The sequence below is a fragment of the Equus asinus genome, chromosome 5 (genome assembly GCF_041296235.1).
Source record: "Equus asinus isolate D_3611 breed Donkey chromosome 5, EquAss-T2T_v2, whole genome shotgun sequence".
Lineage (NCBI taxonomy): Eukaryota > Metazoa > Chordata > Mammalia > Perissodactyla > Equidae > Equus > Equus asinus.
This window is the reverse complement of record NC_091794.1, coordinates 48,993,970-49,020,808: the sequence shown is the minus strand read 5'-3', so window position 1 is coordinate 49,020,808 and position 26,839 is coordinate 48,993,970. Positions and strand designations below refer to the sequence as shown.

The 26,839-nt window shown below is 40.0% G+C and overlaps 1 protein-coding gene across 2 annotated transcripts; it reads right to left on the bottom strand.

The window, feature by feature from the left end:
- Positions 1–20,887: 20,887 nt before the first annotated feature.
- Positions 20,888–25,285, bottom strand: RPL22L1 (ribosomal protein L22 like 1). Of its 2 annotated transcripts, none has more exons than XM_014866857.3 (4): positions 24,922–25,285; positions 23,095–23,187; positions 22,805–22,926; positions 20,888–21,148 (listed from the first exon to the last, which is right to left on the bottom strand). In XM_014866857.3, exons 1-4 carry the CDS (start codon positions 24,928–24,930, stop codon positions 21,004–21,006), a joined length of 369 nt encoding a protein of 122 aa, XP_014722343.1. In that variant the 5' UTR covers positions 24,931–25,285; the 3' UTR covers positions 20,888–21,003. The 2 variants fall into 2 exon arrangements, with proteins under 2 accessions (XP_014722343.1, XP_014722344.1); XM_014866858.3 differs by having other exon boundaries at positions 23,095–23,184; positions 24,922–24,975.
- Positions 25,286–26,839: the final 1,554 nt, after the last annotated feature.

The following is a 26,839-nucleotide window of genomic DNA, read 5'->3' as shown; positions in this document are numbered from 1 at the left end:
CTGACATGGAATTATCTCCAAGACATGCTTGCACGTACATACTTGTACATGCATAAAAATACCTCCAGATGAATGTTCGTAATAGTCATTGACTCTGAGAAAAGAAATGGGTCAGGAGGGGTCAGGGAGAGGAAAACATATTTTTCACTGTATACCCTTTTACGTATAAATAGATTTTTTAACCATCTTTACATATTATCTGTAAGTCAAAAATCCAATAAATTAAATGCTTTGTAAAGTTTTGAAGTAGAACTTATAGACAGAAAGCACATAAAACATAAGTGTAAAGGACAACAAATTTTTACAAAGTTAACATACCCATGTAACAAAAACTCACATCAAGGAAAAAAGCACTACAGGTATATATTTAAAAGAAAAACCCCAGCCATTTTATCTTTTTTTTTTTTTTTTGAGGAAGATTAGCCGTGAGCTAACTGCTGCCAATCCTCCTCTTTTCGCTGAGGAACGGTGGTCCTGAGCTAACATCCTCACTCATCTTCCTCTACTTTATACTGGAATGCCTACCACAGCATGGTGTGCCAAGTGGTGCCATGTCTGCACCTGGGATCCGACCCCGGCGAACCCCAGGCGGCCAAAGCCAAACGTGCACACTTAACCAATGCGACACCGGGCCGGCCCCGTTTTATCATTTGATGTGTAAATATTTCAGTAAGGGTCCTTTGTGAAAGAATTTTAATCAAAAATGGAACTGGAGGATATGAAACGGGGAATCTCACTCATGTGCCCTCAGGAAAATGACACTTAGGAACTGAGAGACAGATTTCCCATAAATGGCGGGTTTACATAAGATGGAAGCTCATCTTCTGATCGATGAACAAACATCTGCCAAGAATCCCTCCCCATCTTCAAGCGAATGAGCTTACTGCTTGGACTCTGGCTGGACGTCCCCGTCTTTGCACTCCTGGCCGGCAAATACAACCTGCCCCAAACCCTCGCCAGACTCGCTTGTAGCTCGCTACAGTTTGTGTGTCCCGAATTGCAACTCCTCTGCTATTCCCAAATAAACTCAATTTCTGGTAATTTGAGCTTGCCTCAGTTTACCTGTTTATTAGGTTGACTCTCTGAACAGATAAAAGCATAAACATAATACCGTTATCACACCCAATAAAATTAACAATAATTAAATTTTTAAATATTTAATGCTTAAATATTTTAATACTCAATTCATGTTCAGTTTTCTTTGCTCACCTCAAAAATATCTATTTACATTTGATTTGTTTGAATCATAATCCCAAAAGGTCCACATATTATATTTGGTTGATTTTTCTCTGAAGTCTTTTTATTCTGTAACACTCCCATCCCTTTTGGTTAATACTATTGCTTTGTTGTTGGACAAAGTGGTCATTTGCAGTCATGCATTGCTTCACGATGGGGATACATTCTAAGAAATGTGTCGTTAGGCAATTTCATCATTGCATAAACATCACAGAGTGCACTTACGCAAACCTGGATGGTGTAGCCTACTACACACCTGGGCTATATTGCTCCTACTACAAACCTGCACAACATGTTACTGTACTGAATACTGTGGGCAATTGTAACACAATGCTAAGTGTTCATGTATCTAAACATAGAAAAGCTACAGTAAAAATACAGCATAAGAGATTTTAAAAATGGCGCACCTATATAGAGCCCTTCCCATGAATGGAGCTTGCAGGACTGAAAGTTGCTCTGGGTAAGTCATCGAATGAGCGGTGAGGGGATGTGGAGGCTAGGACATCACCATACACTGCTGTAGGCTTTATCAACACTGTACACAAGCTAAACTAAATTTATAAAAAAATGTTTTTCTTCAAGAATAAATTAACCTCAGCTTACAGTAACTTTTTTACTTTTAAACTTTTTGATATTTTTAAATTTTTTGACTCTTTTGTGCTAATACTTAGCTTAAAACACAGACACATTGTAAAGATGTACAAAAATATTTTTTCTTTATATCATTATTCTATGAGATTTTTACTATTTTTAAAGTTGTTTTTTTTTATTTGTAAAGCTTTCTTGTTAAAAACTAAGACACAAACCCTCACATTAGCCTAGACCAACACAGAGTCAGGATCATCGACATCACTGTCTTCCAGCTCCACATCTTGTCCCACTGGAAGGTCTTCAGGGGCAATAAAATGCATGAATTCGTCATCTCCTATGATAACAATGCCTTCTTCTGGAATACTCCTGAAGGACCTGCCTGAGGCTCTTGAGGAGGTGCCACTCTTTTCAGAAATATGTCCATGGTGATTTGCTTGGTTTGTTTCTTTTTTTCATCTGTTGACACAAAATAACCGATAACCATTCTATACATAAGAGAGAGAAGGTGAGTTTTACTTGAGCCAGAGTGAGGATTACCATCTGGAAAGGGCTTTTCCAGAAAGGAAGAAAGCATTCTGGAGAAGCATGGTTTCCAGTACAGTCTTACACCTTTTTAGAACAGAGAACATATATTACACATGCTCAGGGCCAGCCCGGTGGTGCAGCAATTAAGTTTGCATGGTTGACTTCAGTGGCCCAGGGTTTGCCACTTCGGATCCCAGGTGTGGACCTATGCACCACTTGTCAAGCCATGCTGTCACAGGCGTCCCACATATAAAGTAGAGGAAGATGGACACAGGTGTAGGCTCAGGGCCAATCTCCCTTAGCCAAAAAATGGAGGATTGGTGGCAGATGTTAGCTCAAGGCTAATCTTCCTCAAAAAAAAAAAAAAAAAGAGGTACATTACACATGCCCAGGATACATAGTCATCAAAATTTCAAAGAGGTATTCAGTTGCAAACCAGCAGGTCAACATGATCCTGATGTCCAGAAAGGGATTAACAGGGCATTGAAAGGGAAGTATGCATTCTTATCTTAATAGACTGCATTCCTTATTTTAATGGTTAAAGCACATGTGCAATGTGTGTTTTATAGGCCATAAATCAGGCTTCTTTAGTTCAAGCCAAATCAGTTTTTGAACCCATATACCTCAATATGTTACCAAGCAATGGGCTCATTCTGCTTGCTGCAAGTCTAGCCAAAAGATCAGGGGGCAAGTTGGTGGAATAGAAAGGGTTTATTCATCTTTTCCAGCAAAGATGGAAGATGGTGGACTAGTGTCCTTAAAGCCCATCTTACAGAACGAAGACTACAGGCCAGTTATACAGGGGCTGGTCTCTGGGTGGGGCAGACATCTGGTCTTCATTCCTGATAATCTTTTGCTTTAGTGGATACACATCAGAGACCAGAGCAATGCCCCATACTCTGAATTAATTTAAAGATAATAAGAACAAAATCTTTAATATGTAAAGATTAGTGTTTACACGAATGGTGCCAACAAATATATGAAAATCTCTTATCACATCATAGATTTGCTTGTAAGCAGACAAAGCACCATGAGCATCCTTCTCTATTAATGAAAACCTTTTGGTGTTGGGGTCCATGTTTTCAAGCTTTTAAAGGAGCTTCTTGAAGTCTGCGAAAGCTTCTGCTAAACGCTTCACCGTGAATTCTCTTGGGAGATCTTATTTTTCTTCTCCTGCAGTTTCCTTTTCTCTTGCCTCTTCTTCAGCTATGCCTTCCTGTTCTAAATTCCAACAACTCCTCATTAGACAATTCCCCAGGAACCACTGCTAGGAGTTCCTCAATGTCATCCTCATTCACACGCAGGTTAAAGTTGTTTGCCATCTCAACCACAGCCTTCTTGTAACCTCCTCATCCTTGGCAAATCCTTTAAAGTCATGGACAAACCTTTTGAGTGTCTTCTTCCAGATGCCATTCATACACTCCTGGGTGACATCACTCCAAGCCCAAGCAAGGTTCTTGATGCAGTCATAGATGTTGTAATCCTCCCAGAATTGCATCAGTGTCTTCTCAGTGTCTTCCTCAGTTGTAGCAATAGTCTGGGCAAAGGTCATCCTCAGGTAGTAGGCCTTAAAAGCTGCTATAACTCCTTGATCCATAGGTTGGAACAAAGAGGTGATGTTTGGAGGGAGAAACACTGCTTTGATATTGATGAAGATCACCAATAAAGGAGGATGTCAGCTGCATTAGCAACAATAAGAAAAATCTTGAAAGTATGTTATTCTCCACACAGTACTTCTCCATTTTGCTGGCATAGCAACTCAGGAGGGCATCTTGGAAGAGGTGCTGGGTCATCCATGTTTTCTAATTGTTCCTGCAGTACACTGGCAGTGTGTGCTTATTGATATGCTTGAGGGCCCTGGGCTTCTCACTGTGCCAGATCACAAAGGATTTCAATTTGTAGCCTACAACATTGCCCCCAAGAAAGACTGTTATCCTGTCCTTAAAAGTCTTGAAACCTGGCATTGTATTGGCCTCCCTATGAATTAAAGTCCTTTCAGGCCTTCGTTTCCAGAATAGGGAGGTTTCATCCACATTGAATATTTGTTCTGGAAAGTAATTTTACCGCACAATCAGCTTATCTAGAGTTCTTCCGCTGCCTTCACATCAGCACTCACAGACTCACCACTCACCTTCGTATTATGTGATGAATAATGATTCTTGAATTGTTTACACCACCCAGAGCTAGCAGTAAATTCAACATTGTAGTCAAGTCCAGCCTTTCCTTTCAACATCACAAACAAATTTTGCTTTAGCTGTGATCGTCATGGTGCTGAGAGAGATATGCTTCTGTGTCTGGTCCTCAATCCAGGTCATTAGAAGTTTCACCATGTCTGATACAGGCCCTTCTTAAACTTTTGTTAATCATGTTGCCTTCAATGAAGCAGACCTCTTAACAGCTTCTGTCACTTTGTTCTTGTTCTTTATGACCATAGCTAGGGTGGAATGGGACACGCCTCACTGGTGAATGATAACCATCACTGCTTTTCCACCTTCATGGTCCTTAATCACTTTTAATTTCATTTCCAGGTCAATCACTCAATGTGGCCTCTTACTGGCAACATTAGCAGTGGGTTTTGTACACTTAGTGGCCATGATGAACAAGACAAAATGAGATTAAATCAAGCACAAGAAAAAATGATGCAATCAAGAAACGTGGTAAACACGAGATGCATGAGGCTGCTGCTGGCATAACATGACATAGTTTCACAGCAAACTTTTTTTGATAAGTACAAAGAGTACACTCTAAAATAATGATAAAAAGTATAGTATAGGACATACATAAGCCAGTAACATAGTCATTTATTATCAGGTATTATGTACTGTACGTAATTGTCTGTGCTATACTTTTATATGACTGGCAGCACAGTAAGTTTGTTTACATCAGCATCACCACAAACATGTGAGCAATATAGCACCTTACGCTTTACCACCTTACAATGCCTACACTGTCACTAGGTGATAGAAATTTTCAGCTCCATTATAACCTTATGGGATTACCCTTGCATATGCACTCCCTTGTTTACCAAAACGTTATACAGTGTGTGACTGTATCTTGTAGAACTTCTCTCACATTCTGGATATGGCTGATTGATTGAAGCCTCCTGGTGTCATTTAACATGTTCCTTATCCACTGGAGTTTTGTAAGCCAGTAGATGGACCTAGAGATTCAATATGCTTTCTTGAGTTGGGAAATAAAAGTGCTCTATGACGCAGTATGTTTGGGAAATGCTCTATCTTTTTCTAAACCAATGCATGGAGATTCACAAATAAAGATGTGAAAAGTCCCAAAGTGAGGAAATGTTGTTTAATTTTGCTTAATCGTGCATTTCCCATGTGTTTTGTTGCTCCTCTACTACCTATTATCACATGGCACTAGAGTCCTGTTTCACAGACTCTGATAAACACTAGAGTAGGAGATTTGAATGGTCTTCTCAGAATGCTAGGATTTTGTTTGGTGCAAAACACACTGCAGATGCTCATAAAAGTTTGCCGATAGATTGATTCAGCAGGTATTCTTGTGTGTCTTCTACTTACATAGTACTATTCTTGGAAACAATTCCTGTTTTCAAGAAATAAGATTGAGTTGATGAATTAGCAGGTGTCCAGGAAGAAAACACCCATGATCATTTAATGCATAAGGCAGTAAAAAATCAACTGTGTGTGTTGCAGAGTCGTGGAGTGGAGTGGCCCGCTGGGATTCAGTAGGTTAGCTCCAATGGCCAGGTCCGCTTTGGAGTTTAGCAATAAGATTTGGCAGCAGGTCAGAGCTGAAGAAGACCCGAGAAATCATTCAGTCTGATCTCTTCATTTAAAGAGGACATGAAGCCCAGGAAGAGTAAAGGACTTTCACAGTTGACGAAGGATAGTTTAGGACCGAAACTCAGATGTTCCTGCTGCTAACCTTAGTGAGACCTTGGTTAGGTTCCATTCAAGATTATTTCTTTGTAGGTAAACTGTTTTGTTTTATTTTCCTTCTGGAAGCTTTTAGGATTTTCTCTTTATCCTTTGGAGTTCTGAAATTTCTTCAGGATGTTTCTAAGTGAACCCAGGTACCTGAGGATTACTGTACAAATTCATGTTTACATTACATTTAGACCTTGTTCCCCAAACAGATGTAGATGAAAGAAGTTAATCTTCTGTTTTCTTGTTTAACCTGAGGGGTGACTCAAGGGTCACAAGGATTTACGAGCTTGTTTTCAGAAGAAAAAGGTCTTCAAGGAAGTTATGATCACCAGATAACCAGCCCCCAGCAGTCATTGATGCCCAGAAGTCAGATTGCCTTAAGGGCTTATCTTGAGTGAAAGCAACACAATTCCCCTTCATTTCTCTGAAACTCCTCCTGCCACACCCCCTTAGCTTTATAATATATGTGCTTTCTTCTTTCGTTAAGGCATATTTGAGAGAACCTGTCTTCCTACCTTCTTGTTTTGGCCAACTTGAATAAACCTTTCTCCATCTCCAAGCACCTGATGTCTCAGTGATTGACTTATTGTGCACCAGGCACATGAACTTGACATTAAGAGGTTCGGTATCATAAATATGAGCTTTCCCCTTCATTCTGCCGGGCTTACAGTCAGCTTTTTTTACTATGAACATCCAAGTTTCCTTAGGCTGAGGAAAACTTTCTTGCGTTCCTTGCATTTCTGTTTCTGGATCAGTTGTTTCAATTTGCTCATGCCAATAGTTTTTCTTTGATGTTGCTTGTTTTATTCATTGTGGGTGATCCTTGATTGCTCCTTCTATGTTTATGGATGAAAGGTAATGTTAATTATCTGGCTTGGGATTCTTTTGCAGTTATGTAGGTTTGTTTACCCAACAATGCACACAGAGATAAATTTGACCTTGAGGTAGTCCCCAGTCCAGTGAGTGAGTAAAACAATTAAACAGAAAATTCTGTCAAAGTGTCAGAGCTCCTGCAGTGCAGCAGCTTCAGCAAAAAGAAAAGGTGGTGGTATTAACATGTGTCCCAGGGAATTCCAAGTGAGCACGCCCCCAACATCAGCAGCTGCCTCTGGCTCCTCGAGGGTTGGGCTGGAAAGGGAGGGGCTGGGAGAGAAAAGGAAAGGGCAGAAAAGGTCTGACTTAAGAACTACAGTTTGGCGGAGTGGCTCTCTGGACAAAAAGAAAGTTCAAGGCTTATTTCTCTCTCAGAATACATTTCTGAATTTCTCAAAGATTTAGCACCGAAAATCTTTAGCTGCAACATCTGTGACATGGGCAATGCCTTTCTCAGACTTTCCACTTACTACCCATAGCCCCTGAGTATTTGGATGGTCCATCCCACACCAGTTCTTTTTGTTTGGGATCCCAGCTCTTTTCCAAGTAGCCCTCTTAGGTGGATAAAAACTTGACCCAGGCCTGGTCCTTCCCCATGGACCCTTCCTGGCCCAGGAGAAACACTTGTTCACCCTTGCATCTGCGAAAATGCACCTCTCATTGCTCTGCTGTAGGTAAACTGCTCCAGCCACTGTTTTTGGCCTTCATTTCTCAAGGATGAGTCAAACACCCAGGAGTCTTCAACGTCTCATATGTCTTGGAAGAAGATAGTAAACTAAGGCTTACAGAACTGGAACCTGAGCACCTCCTTCGCAAGCTCTGCAGAGATTGTAAACACCTCACTTTGGAAAGTGGGAATATTTTGCACCTTCAGTTTTGTTTTCAGTTTTGGGACCTCAGATGGAAAAGGAGAGAAAAAGTGCCATTGTAAAAGCTTGTTTCACGTCTCAATGAAAAGTATAGGAGTGATGAAATGAAGAATCTTCCATGCTGTTTCTAGAAAGCAGTGGGCCAGCTCCCATGATTGACTTTATTAGAACAAAGATGTGTACCAGGTAACCTCTATTAAGCCAGTTTGTGGATCTCAGGCAGATAAAAAAATCCTTGATTCTTCTAATAAGCTGAATGGAGTCAACTGAATGCGCATCACTGGGAGAAAAGATTGCCTGGCAGAAAGAAGTTTAGAAACATTTTTACACTAAGGCATTTACAGAGCATGAGCACTGAAGTCAGATAGACCTGGGTTAATTCCAATTTGGAAATTATTAGCTCTGTGACCATAGGTAGACTATTTATCACTCTAAACCCTTGGCTTCCTGATTTGTAAAAGGGAAATAATAGCTAACTTGAAGGATGGCCGTAGGGATTAAATGAAATATAATACGTAAAGATTCTATAACAGAAGGCCCTCAATGAGCAGCAGCCACCATCACCATCCCTCCTCAGCCTAGAATCCCTTGCTCCTTCTTTGCCCCATTAATTCCCTTCATCCATAAAGAGGGCTCAGAGTCAGCCACCTCCTCCAGAAGGCTTTCCTGGATGCCTTTTCCCACTCATTATGGTACAGGTCCAAAGCATCTTGTGATATGTTTATTGTGGCACTAACTACACTTACCTAAGTTGTAAAGTTGCCTCCCCCATTAGAACTGCCGGCTCCTTGAGTGAAGAGAGCACATCTAAGTCACTCATAAGCTCTCAGGACAGGGCAGAACAGAAATAAATGACCACACATTTGTGCCATGTGTGGGAGCTGTGTAATTCACACTTCCCACAGCAGAGTGATAGGGAAAGAGCAGTTGTACGTTAATGGTTCTCTGCCTTGGGAGAAAACATTCAATCAATCATAATTGAGATAGCACATCCCTGATTCTCAGTCTAGTTCTTTGAATCATAGAACTCTAGGGCAGAAAAAAGCTTTAGAAAGTACCTCATCACGGGGCCATATGTTACTCCCGAGGACCATATGTGTCTTAAAAAAACCATATCCAGGGGCCGGTCGTGTAGTGGTTAAGCTCCCACGCTCCACTTGGCAGCCCGGGATTTTCAGGTTCAGATCTCAGGCATGGACCAAGCACCATTCATCAAGCCACACTGTGGTAATATCCCACATAAAGTAGAGGAAGATTGGCACAGATGTTAGCTCCGCGACAGTCTTCCTCAAGCAAAAATAGGAAGATCGGAAACAGATGTTAGCTCAGGGTCAATCTTCCTCACACACACACAAATGGATGGATAAACCACAATTTTCCTTTTAAATGGCTCCCTACAGAGGAAAGGAGGAAAAAGAATGGAAGAGACTAATACAGGAGCGGATTTCTTTACATATACTTTTTTTTTGGACTTTGGAACCTTGTAAATATTTTACAGAATTACAAAATACAAAAAGATTTTAAACAAACTTTAAAAATCAAAAGTAAAATGAAACAAATGAACCTGTGTATGAAGTTTGTGCCATAATCACAGAGAGATGACTCATTTCTGGTAACTTTAAAACATGGGACCTTGTTCATTCCTAGTGGAATATATCACAAGGACAAAAGGAACTGCAAAAAAATCTTAAACTGCAAAGTAAGGATATTATAGGTAGTAACCTTGGTAATACTTCTTTGAGACTATCATGTGTGTATTGTGACATAAAGCAAATGAGTACTTGCATTGGTGTCATTGAAATTTTCAGCCTGGAAAAAAGAAATCCAGCAATAAAACAGATGAGGTAAAAACCCAGTCATGCTGAATTTGAATTGGAAACATCAGTATAAACTCATTAAGTATTTTCTCTTGAAAAACAAAAATGTATTTACTTTTTCTGTCTACTGAAAAGGCCAAGAAACAATGACTAACCTGGTAGCAAAGCACACCTCTAGCACCTAGAACATGATCCAGAGCTCTTTGGAGAAACGGACGATTCCAGATCTGGGGAAGGAAATTTGAAAGAACCTGGAACATCTTAGCATACCAGAAATCAAGGAAGCAATAAACCACTAATGAGGTCACGTCAAAAGCATTCAGGAGTCAAGTTGAAGAGGTTCCCACTGGCCAAAGATGGGACCATTTGAGTATCAATAAAAGTAATTACAATAGATTAGAACATACCAGACATTTTTACCCTATGGGTTCAGTATAATACTAAAACAAAACAAAACCAGAAAACAAACAAAACCCTTCGTTGATCACCTTTTTAGAGGATATCTGCTCGGGAATTAACTTGAACAATTAGTACATAAAGGAAAAGAAGCAAGCACTTATCCAATCTTTCTTATAGGAACTGTACCTAAGGGTTGATGAGGGGAAGTACCTCTTTTAGGGGCATTCCAGCTAATATTGGAAAAGAATGATAGAATTAGAGTATCATCACTTGGCAATCCATAGGGAAATGATGAATCTAGGTCGTGGTCATCAGTGGTGCTAATGTGACAAAAGAGGAAAATAAACATTACATACCCCTTAACAGATGTGCACAGTGACACCTATAAATATCCCAGCCAAAAAAATCAAACTTGAATCTTGTATTTGAGCAAGTTTTTATTTCTAACTAGCAATTCACAGGAACCCCAGTGGATGGAGAAATATGTTAAATGACATCACTGGGGCTGGTAGGTGGAGAATCATGAAAATCCAGATTGTGGGAAATGCTACAGGACAAATGACCCAGTTTGATCAACAAATGAATTGCAGAGGGGAGAGAACCTCTAGATTAAAGGAGGCTTAAGAGACACCATTTAATTGCTACACATGGAACTTATTACAATCCTGATTTGCACAGTTAAAAAGTTATGAGAGGAGTGACGTCAGCATCATGGCAGAGTGAGGTCTTGCATAAATCTTCCCCCTCTAATATACAGTGAAAAAAAATTCATACTCCAACAGAGGACATCCAAACTCAACACAAAAAAACATTGGAGAGATCCACACAGCCATACGACAGAGGGTAGAGAGGCTGGAGCCCCCCCTCAGAGGAGGTAGAACCAGGTAAGAGAAATCTTCACTTCCTCCCCTAAAGACTGCAATTGGGATAGTGGGAGGCCTCCAAGAGGGAAGGAACAGGGGAGAGGACAGTTGTTCCTGGGAACTTCAAGGACTCCCTAGGGCTCTTGCAGCCTAGAGGGAAGCCCTCTACCAGGGTGAAAGCTTTCATGGGGGTGGGGGGTCGGGCAGGGGTGACCTCATCAAGCCAACACCCCAGGAGAGCAGAGGGAGAAAACTCTGGGAGCATGCAGGAGAAACTACCCCTCCCCCCACCCACTCAGGGGCTCCAGGCCCTGGGATTTCCGCTGAAGGCAGAGGGCTCAGAATATGGGGCTCTTGACCCACACCGAGTGGCAATAGGTGGTAACTGCAACCTAATAATGCCAGGATGGGAAAAAGCAGAGCCTCTAGCAACATCAAACACTATATTAGATGTCCAGACCAGAAAGAAAATGACAAGTACCCAGAAATCAGTCCCGAGGACACAGAAATATGTAATCTAAGTGACAAAGAATTCAAAACAGCTATCAACAAAAAACTCAACGAGGTAAAAGAGAATGTAGAGAAACCATTCAACAAGTTCAGGAGCTCCTTCACAAAAGCGATTGAAACTATAAAGAAGAATCAACCAGAAATATTAGAGATGAAAGACACAATGGAAGAAATAAAACAAAATATGGATTTCCTGAATGCTGGAGCAGACACCATAGAGGAGCATATCAGCATAATTGAAGATAGACATATTGAAATGCTCCAGATAGAGGAGGAGAGAGAACTAAGACTAAAAAGAAATGAAGAAAGTCTCCAAGAAATATATGACTCAATTAGGAAATGCAACATAAGAATTATAAGTATCCAACAAGGAGAAGAGAAGGAGAATGGAGTAGAAAGCTTGTTCAAAAAATAATAGCAGAGAACTTCCCAAACCTAGGGAAGGAAATCAATGTAGAAGAGGCTGCCAGATCTCCTAAATATGTCAATGTAAAAAGACCTACTCCAATGCATATAGTAGTGAAATTGGCAAAACTGAATGACAAAGAAAGAATACTAAGGGCAGCAAAGGCAGAAGAAAATAACCTACAAAGGAACCCCCACCAGGCTTTCAGGGGATTTCTCTGCAGAAACATTACAGGCTAGGAGAAGCTGGAATAACATTTTCAAATCATTGAAGGACAAAAACTTTCAGCCATGAATACTCTATCCAGCGAAAATATTCTTCAGATACAATGGATAAATGAAACCTTCCGAGACAAACATAAGCTAAGGGAGTTCGTAGCCACGAGACCTTCCCTACGAGAAATCCTCAAGACGGACCTCATACCAGAAAAAAAAAGGGGGGAGTGGCGAGAAAAGGGTTACAAAGCACAGAGTAAGGAGTTAAATAGGTAGACAGAATCAGAGCAGGATAGCAAATACTCAAATATAGCATTAAAGACAAAGGGAAGGAAAACACCAAAAACAAAGATAATCTTATCATTTTCACTGCAAACTCAACACAAGATGGAATAAGATGTGAGAAAAACAACTTAGGAGGGGAAGAGGAAAGAGACTGAATCAGTTTAGTCTACGGAAATTAGAGGCCATCAGGAAAGGGACTATCTTGTCCACAGATCTTGAATATAAACCTCAGGGTGACCACTAAACAAAAACGCAGAACAGAGACACAATAAATAAGGAGAAAACAAAGAAACACAACATAAAAAACTACATAACTCGATTGGTAGACCAAAATACACAGGACGAGAAACAAAGGAAATGCAGGAGAACCAGAAAACGAGTGATAAAATGGCAGCATTAAGCCCTCATATATCAATAAACACCCTAAACATAAATGGATTGAATTCTCCAATAAAAAGGCACAGAGTGGTGAGATGGATTAAAGAACAAGACCCAACAGTATGCTGCCTCCAGGAAACACATCTCAGCTCCATTGACAAACACAGGCTCAGAGTGAAGGGGTGGAAGACAGTACCCCAAGCAATTGGCACACAAAACAAAGCAGGTGTTGCAATACTTACATCAGACAAAGTAGACTTCAGGATAAGACAGGCAAAGAGAGACAAAGAGGGGCAGTATATAATGATCAAAGGGACACTCCACCAAGAAGAAGTAACACTTATAAATATCCATGCACCCAACATAGGAGCACCAAAGTACATAAAGGAACTATTAACAAATCTAAAAGAAGACAATAATAACACAATAATAGTAGGGGACCTCAACACTCCACTGACATCAATAGATAGATCATCTAGACAGAAAATCAACAAGGAGACAGTGGAATTAAATGAAAAGCTAGACCAGATGGACTTAATAGACATAGATAGAACACTGAATTCCAAAACAGCAGGATACACATTCTTCTCAAGTGCTCATGCAACATTGTCAACGATAGACCATATGTTGGGAAACAAGGCAAGCCTCAATAAATTTAAGAAGATTGAAATAATAACAAGCATCTTTTCCTATCACAATGCTATAAAGATAGAAATTAATTACAAGAAAAGAGCTGAGAAAAGGACAAAGATGTGGAGGCTAAACAACATGCTATTGAATGAGCAATAGATCATTGAAGAAATTAAAGGAGAAACAAAAAAATATCTGGAGACAAATGAAAATGAAAACATACCATACAAACTCATATGGGATACAGCAAAAGCCATATTAAGAGGAAAATTCATCACAATACAGGCTCACCTTAACAAACAAGAAAAAAGCCAAATAAGCAATCTTAAACTACAACTTATTGAATTAGAAAAAGAAAAACAAAGCCCAAAGTCAGTAGAAGGAGAGAAATAATAAAAATCAGAGCAGAAATTAATGATATTGAAACTAAAAAGATAGTAGAAAGGATCAATGAAACAAAGAGCTGGTTCTTTGAGAAGATAAATAAAATCAAAAAATTCCTAGCCAGACTTACATAGAAAAAAAGAGAGAAAGCTCAAATAAATAAAATTAGAAATGAAAGAAGAGAAATAACAACAGATACCACAGAAATACAATGAATTATAAGAGAGTACTACAAAAAACTATATGCCAACAAAATGGACAATCTCGAGGAGATGGATACATTCTTAGACTCTTACAATCTCCCAAAGTTGAATCAAGAAGAAATAGAGAATCTGAATAGACCAATCACAAGGAAAGAGATTGAAACAGTAATCAAAAGCATCCCAAAGAATAAAAGCCCAGGACCAGATGGCTTCCCTGGGGAATTCTACCAAACTTTCAGAGAGGATTTAATACCTATCCTTCTCAAGCTATTCGAAGAAATTAGGGAAGATGGAAAGCTTCCTAACACATTCTACAAGGCCAACATCACTCTGATACCAAAGCCTAACGACAACACAAAAAAAGGAAAACTACAGGCCAATATTGCTGATGAACACATAGAGGCAGAAATCCTCAACAAAATATTGGCAACCCGAATACAGCAATATATCAAAAAGATCGTACATCATGATCAAGTGGGATTTATTCCAGGGATGGGTCAACATCCACAAATCAATCAACGTGATACACCACATTAACAAAATGAGGAATAAAAACCCCGTCATCTCAATAGATGCAGAAAAAGCATTTGACAAGATCCAACAGCCATTTATGATAACAAATCTTAACAAAATTGGGATAGAAGGAAATTACCTTAACATAATAAAGGCCACATATGAGAAACCCACAGCCAACATCATACTCAACGGGGAAAACTGAATGCCATCCCCCTGAGAACAGGAACAAGACAAGGATGCCCACTATTGCCACTCTTATTCAACATAGTACTGGAGGTTTTGGCCAGAGCAATTAGGCAAGAGAAAGGAATAAAAGGAATGCAAATAGGGAGTGAAGAAGTGACTCTCACTGTTTGCAGACAACATGATCTTATATATAGAAAACCCTAAAGAATCCATCAGAAAACTACTAGAAATAATTAACAACTACAATAAAGTTGCAGGGTACAAAATCAACTTACAAAAATCAGTTGCATTTCTGTACTCTAATCATGAACTTACAGAAAGAGAACTCAAGAATACAATTCCATTTATGATCACAACTAAAAGAATAAAGTACCTAGGAGTAAATTTAACTAAGGAGGTGAAGGACTTATACAATGAAAACTATAAGACATTATTGAAAGATATAGACAGCGACATAAAGAGACGGAAAGAGATTCCATGCATATGGACTGAAAGAATAAACATAGTTAAAATGTCCATACTACCCAAAGCAATCTACAGATTTGATGCCATCCCAATCAGAATTCCAATGACATTCTTCACAGAAATAGAGCAAAGAATCCTGAAATTCATATGGGGCAACCAAAGACCCCAAATTGCTAAAGCAATCCTGAGAAAAAAGAACAAAGCTGGAGGCATCACAATCTCTGACTTCAAAATGTACTACAAAGCTATTCAGATCAAAACAGCATGGTACCGGTACAAAAACAGACACACAGATCAATGGAACAGAATTGAAAGCCCAGAATAAAACCACACATATACGGACAGCTAATCTTCAACAAAGGGGCCAAGAACATACAATGGAGAAAAGACAGTCTCTTCAATAAATGGTGTTGGGAAAACTGGACAGCCACATGCAAAAGAATGAAAGTAGACCATTATCTCAGGCCATACACAAAAATAAACTCAAAATGGATCAAAGACTTGACGATAAGTCCTGAAACCATAAAACTCCTGGAAGATAATATAGATAGTACACTCTTTGACATCGAACTTAAATCTTTTCAAATATTATGTCTTCTCAGACAAGGGAAACAAAAGAAAAAGAAAACAAGTGGGAGTTCATCAGACTAATGAACTTCTGCAGGGCAAAGAAATAGGATCAAAACCAAAAGACAGCCCACCAACTGGGAGAAAATATTTGTAAATCATATAACTGATAAGGGGTTAATCTCTATAATATATAAGGAACTCACACAATTGAACAACAAAAAACAAACAGCCCTATCAAGAAATGGGCAGAGGATATGAACAGACATTTTTCCAAAGAAGATATACAGATGGCTAAAAAACACATGAAAAGATGTTCAACATCACTAATCATCAGGGAAATGCAAATCAAAACTACACTAAGATACCACCTTCTGCCAGTTAAAATGGCTATAATCACTAAGACTAAAAATAACAAATATTGGAGAGGGTGTGAAGAGAAGGGAACCCTCACACACTGCTGGTGGGAATGCAAACTGGTCCAGCCACTATGGAAAACAGCATGGAGATTCCTCATGAAACTAAAAATAGAACTACCACATGACCCAGCTATCCCACTACTGGGTATCTACCCAAACAACTTGAAATCAACAATCCAAAGTAACATATGTTCCCTATGTTCATTGCAGCACTATTCACAATAGCTAAGACAAAGAAACAACCCAAGTGCCCATTGACCGATGATTGGATAAAGAAGATGCAGTATATATATACATAATGGAATACTACTCAGCCAGGGAAAAAAAAGACAAATTCATCCCACTTGCAACAACATGGATGGACCTGGAGGGAATTATGCTAAGCGAAATAAGCCAGACTGAGAAAGACAAACACCAGATGATTTCACTCATATATGGAATATAAACAAACACATGGACAAAGAAAACAGCTCAGTGGTTACCAGGGGAAGGGGACTAAGGGGTGAGCACAGGGGGTGAAGGGGAGCACCTATGTGGTGACAGTCAAGAAATAATGGACAATTGAAATGTCACAATGATGTAAACTATTATGAACTGAAATTTTAAAAAGAGTTACGAGATATTTGAGAAAATTTGAATACTGATTAGACTGAATAATATTGTTAATTTCTTATAGGTGTAATAAAGGTATGGTAGTTAAATTTAAAGAGTGCTTTCTTTTAGAAACTAAAATATAGAGAAACAGAAGTTTATGGATGAAATGGTATGTCAGGAATTTGCTTTAAAATAGCCTGGCAGGAGCCAGCCCTGAAGCCCTAGTGGTTAAAGTTTGTTGCACTCACTGCCTTAGCAGCCCAGGTTGACTTCTGGGTCCCGGAACCACACCACCCATCTGTCAGTTGCCAAGCTGTCATGGCAGCTCACATAGAACTAGAACAACTTACAGCTAGGATATATTTCTGTGTAGTGGGGCTTTGGGGAGGAAAAAATACAATAAAATAACCTGGGGATGTGGGGAATAGATAAGAATACAGATTAAACAAGTTTTCTTAGGGCCAGCCTGGTGGCGCAGCGGGTAAGTTCGCACGTTCTGCCCCAGCAGCCTGGAGTTCAGATCCCAGGTACAGACATGGCACCCCTTGTCAAGCCATGCTGTGGGAGGCATCCCGCATATAAAGTAGAGGAAGATGGGCATGGATGTTAGCTCAGGGCCAGTCTTCCTCAGCAAAAAAGAGCAGGGTTGGTGGCAGATGTTAGCTCAGGGACAATCTTCCTAAAAAAAAAAAAAGTTAAACAAGTTGTCTCTACTTTTTAATATAATTGAAATGTTCCATGATAAACAAAAGTTAAAAAAATAAAAATAAAGTTAAAAACAAAATTTTCCAGTTGATACAGAGACCCTGCAAGGCAAAGAAAATCTGAGAATCTCTCAGCCCTTCAGAATAAAGTCAGCTTCCAAACTGTAAAGGCACCTGCCCAGAACGCCTAGTCTGATTGAGATGCTCTGAATTTCTATAACTTCTTAGAGTAACAAAATCCTCCACTATAATCTTTCATTTAAATATGTCACGTCATGACTTCTCTGCTCACGTCCATCAGTGGCTCATCATAGTACTCAGAAAAACAGCTGAAGCACTTAGAAGGGCCTACAAGGCTCTCCCTACTTGACACCCCTGTAGTGGCCAGCCTTCAGGATGGACCCCCAATGATCCCCACCTCCTGGTCTTCAACTCTCATGTGACCTCCTCCCACTCTGTTCCAAGGTTGGTCTGTGTGTTCAATAGAATAAGCAGAAGTGATGATATGTTACTTCTGAGATTATGTTATAGAAACTACATCTTCCATCTTGGTTGCTTTCTCTCTCTCACTTGGATCGCTCGTTCTGGGTAAAACCAGTTGCCAGATCATGAGCAGCCTCACGCAGAGTCCACCTGCCAAGAAACTGAATTCTTCTACCAGTGGCCTTGTTGAGTGAGCTTGGAAGCTGATCCTCCAGCTCCAGTCAAGACTAAAGGAAAGTTTTTCTTAAAGGGCCCGATAGTAAATAGTTGAGGCTTTGCAGACCATATGGTCCCTTTTGCAACTACTTAACTCTAGTGTTGCATACATTAAGAAAAATAACAGGCATGACTGTGTTCCAACAAAACTATATTTACAAAAACAGGCAGCAGTTTGCTAACTTTTGCATGACTGCAACCTCATGAAACCCTGAACCAGAACCACTCAGCTAAATTGCTCCTTAGATCCCCAATCTTCAGAAACTAAGACTAAGTTGACTGTTTTAAGCCACATTTTGATGTAATGGAACTAATACACCCAACCCCCTACCTCCCATGCACATACACACACCAACACCTTTCTAATTTCGCCTCCTTCCACTCTGCATCACACATTCAGCTAGGTTCACAGAGGCCTCTTTGTGGTTCCTTGAATATACCAGCGGCACACTCCTGCCTTTGTTCTGCTGTTCTCTACGCCTGGGTGCTTCTCCTCCAGATATCTAGTTGGATCCATTAGCTCCTCTAAGTCTTTACTCAAATGAGCCCTCCTCAGTAGTCTTTCCTGACCCTATTTCAAAGTGCAACACTCCTTCCTCCCTACACTCCCGAACTCCCTTATTTTTCTTCATAGCGTTTACCACCACTGACCATACATTTTACTTTATTGTCTGTCTTCCTCCCCTGGAGTAAAAGCTTCACAAAGACAAGTGTTTCTATTTTATATTGGAGTATCCCAAATCCTAGCATGCAGTTGGCTCTCAGTAAATTACATAAACGAATCTGCTTGTCTCAACTAACCTGCCAACTCCTTAATGGCATGCATATCTTATTTGGCATAGTGTACCCAGGCCCTAGCACACAAAATAAATGTTATAGCACTTTAAAGAATTTTAAACACGTGAATAACACAACCAGATCTATTTGAAAGATTACTCTAGAAGAGGAATGAAGACAGCAGTTGATATTTGCAACACTGGATCCTCACTCTACACTCTCCATAGGCAATTTCACCCACACCACTGTTTATTACTACCGATGTGCAGAAGACGAGCAGACACCACCTAGATCCTTACTCTGAACTCTAGACCTATATATTCAATGTCATGCTTGACATCTTCTGGACCTCAAACTCAGTATGGCCCAAACTGAACTTTTTCCCTACGTACTTGCCTTCTTCCATTGTGACCCAACTCAGCCAACGCCACCATCTAGCTAGTTGTATGCTATCCTTGACACTTCTCCCTCACCACCAATGTCCATCCCAAGTCCCACAGATTTTATCCTTTGAAAAATCTAAAACCTACTCCTCCCCATCTCCAATACCCCAGTCCTGTCTACCATCATCCACAGGATACTGCCATAGCCTGTCTGTTACATCCAATGTGACCCCACTGAATACTGTTCTCCACAACACAGTAACCGATCTTTTCCAAAATGCACCTCTAACTGGATCACATCACCCTCCAATTTAAATTAAGTAGCCTCTTAAAACATAAGACTTCTGTCCTGCACTGGCTCCTTTGTGCCTACCTTCCAGATATTTCACATAACCAATCACTCTATTGCAGAGGTACTCTATGCCAACCAGATTCCCCAAGTCCTGAGAACTTGACCTATGCCCTTCCAGCTCTAACATCCTTGCTCTTTACCCAGGTATTACCTTTCCTGTGCCAGATCAGGTTAGACTTTTCCTCAGTAACCTTCCTCGACTAGATCAAATTCCTTTTATAAACCCCTCCTTTGTTGTACTGAACAGCTTTTATGTTATTTGGTCAGTGTTTACCTCACCATCCCAGAGTAGGCTGAGTTTTACTCCATTGTATTCTTAATGCTCAGCAGAGCAGGCACAGTAGGATCTTGGTGACTACTGGTGGAAAACATGAACAATTCAAAGAATGGGGGAGAGCTGTTAGTAAGTTATTACAATCGTCTGGGAAAGAACCAAGGAGTTGCTGCACCACAGCAGTACATTAACATTGCAGACCATCAAAACAAGCTCTTGAGAAAATAATCAAGAGAATTAAAACTCTTAATGAAATCAGTATTTCACACATTCCCAAAACCAATTATGTAAATCTGTGTATTAAGTGGTAATGGTCCAGACCTATTTGGTGACATGAGTCTAGTGGTATCAGGGCCCACCTAATCCACCTAAGTACCTGGGATACTGATACCACCATTTTCAGATTAAAAGTAGAAAAAGGCACCACGTAACCTGGGACCACTGGGAAACCAAGAAATTGATCTGGCTCTAGGACCTCCCCTCCCACCTGCAATTGGGACTGTGCCAAACCATTCTGAACAAGCCCTCAAAGGCAACTTTACTGGGGGGAAGGTCCATCCAGACAAGCTTCAAGCAATAAATGACCAACACGTTCAGAATGATCAGTGAGTGGGATTGAGAAAGGAGACAGGAAGGATTCCAAATGGCTAAGTAAATTATATATTATACAGTTATACCCAAAATTGTACTTCATTATTTCCTATATAACACTTTAACTTGATAAAAGCAATAAATTTTAGAAATCCTGGAAAAAATTCCACTAGCTATAAGCTATTTAAATATTGCTTACAGAAACTATCAAAGGAAAGCCAGCATCCTGTAAACAGCATATACTTAAATTATTTAAACAAGAGACAGAAGCTAAACAGTATGTTTTTTATTCACTGATAAACTGAATGTCCATTTCTAAGTGTTTCTTTCTCTTGTAGGATTCATTTGCTTTATTAGTCAGCAAAGCTCTACAAGGAGGGGCTTCATCTAGTCCTCAGACTCGGACTCATCTTCATCTTGACTAATCTGGAAGTAACGAAGTTCGTAAGTCTCCTTATCAGATGCAACCACACGAAGCCAATCACGAAGATTGTTCTTCTTAAGGTATTTCTTGGTAAGATATTTCAAATACCTTTAAAATAAAAACATGAATTTCATTAATACCTACTATGTAAAGGCTTATTAGATAGAAGAAACGCATTTATAATATTCATCCTTTGTGTCCTCAGTTCCCTCCCAACTATTTTCTTTCATTTGTATTAAGTATTATGCAAGGTTGCCAGGGATACCAGTGTAAGTAAGGTAACCTCTCAACCTCAATTATAATCAGTGTACGCCCTATAAAACCCTTATTCTCTCACCTCCCCAAAATAAACTGATACTGTTTGTTAGAAGCCAGTACACAGGAGAGCAGTAACAGTAGCTTCCTTTTTAGTGTTACTGCCACATCCACAACACTTTTAAATTAAACAATATACAATTTCATTCTCAAAGTATCTTATATACTAAATGTCAACATTCCCTTCACCAGGATCAACCTCCTTAACCTCAATCCTGCGTTGGATCAACAAGAGGCAACCTGTCAAAAGGGCTGAATCCACTTACAAGTTCAAGATTACTGACAGCCTCCCAACTAGCATACGGCTCAGACCTTATAAAAAAGCTTTCAGCATGGTCTAAAAACATCACTCCAGCCATTCTGCGCCATTTACACTTTAGAGTAATGCTGAACCAAGCATTCCTCTCGAGCCTCCCTACCCTTTCTAATGCTGCTCCCTCTGCTAGGAATACCTCATTCCACTGGCAATACTATGCTCATTCTCAGGTTCTCTGCAAATTCTCGTGCCCTATCTCTACTTTCAATACAGCAATTAGAGTACTGAATTTTATAATCATCTGCACGTCTATGTGAGGACAGATATGACCTTTCATCTCCAAATCCCTGGTGACTGATCCATGACCATACAGTTAGAATACACTGCTACCACCTTAGTCCAAGCCACCGTCTCACCACAATAGGCTCCTAAATCTTCAGTTTCCACCACCAGTCTTTTTCAGCTACAATGATCAATTCCCTAATTTGCGTTGCTCACTACATTTCATTTAGGTGCTTTCTCTGACCACCTCATCTAAAAACATCAACCCTGCAACCCTCTTTATGCACATACACAGTACTTATCAACTACTTACAATGCATTTCATTGTTTCATTTCTCCACTAGAATTTAAATTCCTTGGTGGTGAGTACTTTGCTGTTCACTGAGCTACCCAGTCCTACAACAGTGCTGCCATGTAAAGTATTTCACACTTGTTGAGTAAACTGAATGAACTGAAACTGGCAGCAATGTTAGAGACTTTACCTTTCACTGATTGCCTCTACTAAAGAAACAACCAAACCTTAAAAATATAAATGCTTATATTAAGTTGAACATTACTCCCATGTTACACATTAGACACGTTTCTAGCAATATATTCTAATATTACAGCACCTAACATTGTTAAAGCTTATATACGATTTAGAGTACAGAGCCTATAATTCACTGGACAGGAGCCCAGGACATAACTTGCCTGTATTTCAGCAATAAATTACACTGGCAACCAGCCTAAGTAACTGGCACTATTACCGAATATGTTTTCCATTCATGTAGGTCTTTAAGTTCAAAGCACTTTTGAAGTCTCACTAACCTAATCAACATATGCATTCTTATATATGAAGAATATCAGGATTAGTCTATAAAATAGTCCACAACTACCATAATTTCACCAAATTATGGAAAATAAATACCAACCTTTTAGAGAACTGTTTCTCAGAAACAACTGTGATTTTGTTCTTGAAGCGTTCAATGTGAACAACATTCCCAAGATTTCCAGTTTTTCCATTGACTTTAACCTTCTCCCGGAGAAACTGTTCCTATTTTAAAACATAAAAAATGCAAAACTAGGGAAGAAAACCCTAGATATTCACTAGGGAAGGTACCCTAGGAACAGAGCTTAGGTTAAATTCAAGTATTACATACTTAAATCATTATCAAGAACTCTACTACAATGATAAAAACAAGCTCAGTAGAGTAATACTTACAAAGTTTCCGGAATCAAAAATTCCATCTTCTACTGGATGAGTGAGGTCCAAACTAAACTTCCAGGTTGACCTCTTAGGCTTCTTGTCTTTCTGCTACAGAAAATTAACATAATTAGGATTCTAAAACAATTTATCCACTTTATATACAAAATTTAAAAATTTGTCCCAGTGCAACGGTGCATAATGTACTGTGAGGTTATATATATGTAATAGTGCAAAATGCTAAAAATTGCTTGATAAAGGACATACACTAACTTTTTTTAATCAGCCTGTCAGAAGGGGAGAGGTACCTTCTTAACTTGGTTTATACTAAGTTTTTTCAAAATCCGATGAAAATTTTCCCTGTTGACCCCAACAGTGTCTCACAAATGCAAAACTTCTGAGCTCAAAGTATTTGTTAGTTTCCTTCATCAGAAGATTCCAAGGAATCCTATTTTTACAACTGGAAAAGATTAAGGGGACCAATCTACTTTCCACAGCAAGCTAACTAAAACACCCACCCAGGTTGGTCTGAACCTCTAATCAAACCCATTTTGTTCAAGAGAAGCTTTATGGCTGTTTATTGTTTTCCAGACTGATGTTCAATTTTAAATTACCAGGTACTGTTTACCATAGGCCAGGCGCTGCTTTTCTACTGCTATCCCCACTGCAGCTGGAGAACACCAGTACACCACCTAATACAATTCAATCCCATGCCAGATTATGATATTTCACCCACTTCCATCCCCACAACTCAATCCTTATGCTGCTATATTTATGTAAGGAATGGGAGGGGAGGGGGACCTGAGTCTGGTCAAGACTTTTTTAATTTTCAAAACATACAGAACTTGTTTTTCACACCCAAAACTTTTTAGACCAATAGGACCTAACAAGGCTACACAAGTAAAATGTTTCTGTGGCCACTAACAATATACGTGCAGGCAACGTAGTGAAAAAAGAAAATCTGTATTTATCTGAGAACGTCATCTTCCAATTAGATCCACCCAAATGGTTACCAGGTACTAATACCAATTACCTTTCTCAGTTAGTCGAGTAACTTTGTGCCAAAAGACAACTATCCAAAACTTAGAACTGGTAAGAGATTACTAGGAGCTGGGCTTGACTGAGCAATTTACAGCTCTGTTGGGAGCATTAGTTAATTTAGGAGACGGAAATAATTTCTGCCCGGTGAACAGATAACCCGAGAGGGTTGATGGCTCTCTTGGACATTATGTAGCTTTGTATGTAACCCAGCAGTTCTAACCTAACATTTTTTGGTAAATTGCCGACACAGCTAACACCTAACTTTTCAAATGCTCTCTGGACGGGTTTTAACATCTTACTGGTTCCCTTATTAATATTGGAAATAAAGTCTTTGTAGTATGCTTTTATAAATGCCTAAGAGTCGCGACTTGCTATAAAGTTCTCTGAAACTTCGGCCACCGCGGCGCCCTCCGCGCAGGCAAGGCCAGAGCCGCCCGGGAGCCCACAGTTCCTTCCTGGTGCAAACAAAGAGGGGAGCAGCAGCAACACGAGGCGCGAGGCAGCAAAGAAACGGGCAGAACGCTGGCCCACGAGCCCCGGCCACCGTCGTGCCTCCTCCTCCCCGCGCTCCCACGACCGCCCCCCCCAAACCACTTCCGGGCCCAGCTCCAGCCCCACCAGACCTCGTGGCAGGCCCCAGGAATCTCGGAGAAAGAACTCAGAATCTTTACATCTTGGTCGCGTCCCTGACCCAGTCTCCATTTCTACCCTTTCTATATCTCGAATGCGACGTCCCCAACTCGTTAGTTACAAAACCCATCCACATCGGAGTAAGACACTCCCCCCAAGCAGCCGCTCACTCACCGGCGCCATCTTGAAAGCCGGCCGTGCGAGCAGAGAGGAAGTGGCGGCGCTAGGCCCCTATTTATACCGAAGCGTGCTGCGTCACGCGCCGAGATCGTAAGCTCGCCGCCTCCCGGAAGAGGCGTTGGGGAGGAGCGCGGAGGCCAGTAGCCGAGGAAACCGGAGGCGTGGCTGGGGAGCGTCGGGTCGGTAGGCTGTCAGGTTTCCTGGGAGCGCCCGCCTCCGGCGGTGGTTGAAATGATTCTCGGTTCTCCGCTGGTGACGGTACACGCCCGTTGACCACAGTCGCCTCTGCTGTTACTGGGAGACCCCTCCCAGATACACACACCCGAGGGATGCACAAATCATCTTTCACTAATCGCCTGGATCTTCTTTCCAATCCGGGCAAGGCAGTGTCTCGGGTTGCTTTGGGATTGGCTGGCTTATATTGCAATTATAATACTTAAGCGAAAAAGTTATTTCTATGTCTATGTTTTGTCTGTAAGTCTTGTTTTCTAAATGACTGTTGAGGGAAACCCGTGTTTCGGGGGAATCAAAATAAACTGGGTTCTCGAAAAGAAAAAATAAACCTTTAAGAGAAAAACACGTACTGCTCACTTGTTCACCGCTGGGTATAATTTATTCTATTTTATCATGGGTTTTAGAGTTAACCCTAGGACTCCTGACTGCCATCCAAAATGCCTCCTAATTAAAATTCCACGAATATTTGCTAAGACCTAAATACTAAAATGTACAAGGCACACAAGGGTGGATGTGGCGTGCTGACAGTCTTGATGACAAAAGGAAAAAATAGCTTTTGAGCTTTGAAGGATTGTAAACTGACGTTTGATTAGAAAAGTGGCATGCCTCTCAGCGTTTTGCAATATTTTTTGTGGAGGTGAAATTATCATAGCAGGGGGCAGGGATGAGGATGGGGTGGGCTTTTGTTAATTTGGAGAGTGACCCTAGAAAGTGAAAACTGTGTGTCCTTTATGACAGCAATTAGGAATAGTGGGAACTATGCTTTAATGAAGTATATGACGTGTAGGGTCTGAATAGAGGTGTTGAGTTCCTAGAAGAAATCCATTTCAAGAAGATTTTTTGGCTGGTTGCGTCAAGAATCACAATAATTTCATTTCTTTTTCAAACATTAAGGGAAAAAAAGAGCAATTGGTATTTTCTCCTCAAGAGCTGCCCAGGCTGCAGAGCAGAAATGATCCTTGTACTATTGGATATTTTGAAAATAATCCATTAACTGAGGTACTTATTTTATTTTGCTTGTTTTTGGCAGCCTTCCATGTCATGACAAAAAACCCCTTAAGAACTAAAAAGCCATTGGTACAAAGGGAATATTAAAAACAACATATGTGTTTCAAAATAACTAGTAATCTCAGAATAAGTAGTTAGAAACTATAGTGGAAAAAAAAGATTTCTCTTAATTAGGAAAGAAAAATCTTAAGAAAAATATTCACCAGAAATGGGCCGATGGTAAGATTAAATATTATAAATAACTCAATTCTTTCCAAATAATACACACAAAGTATATATTAACACAAGGCCTGTCCACACCCCACAGGTATTTTTTATTTTGACAACAGATTCTAAAACATATGAAATAATAAATGTCTCAACACAGCCAAGACAATTTAGAAGAGGGAAAGTTGTCTTTCCAGCTATTCAAGTATAAGATACTGTAAAATATGATATATTTCTACTACATTATAAACACCAGTCATTGAATTTACATGATACTGGAGCTGAATAGATCAGTAAAATAAAATATAGAAAGACAATATGGCAGATTAGATTCACAGAGAAGCCCCTCCATATGTAGCCACCTTAAAAAACTGGGTAAAATAAGTTTTATAGATAATTTCTAATGTATGGTTAAGCTGGTGGAAAAGTGAAAGAATTTTTTGGAGGCAGAAATGACAAGCCC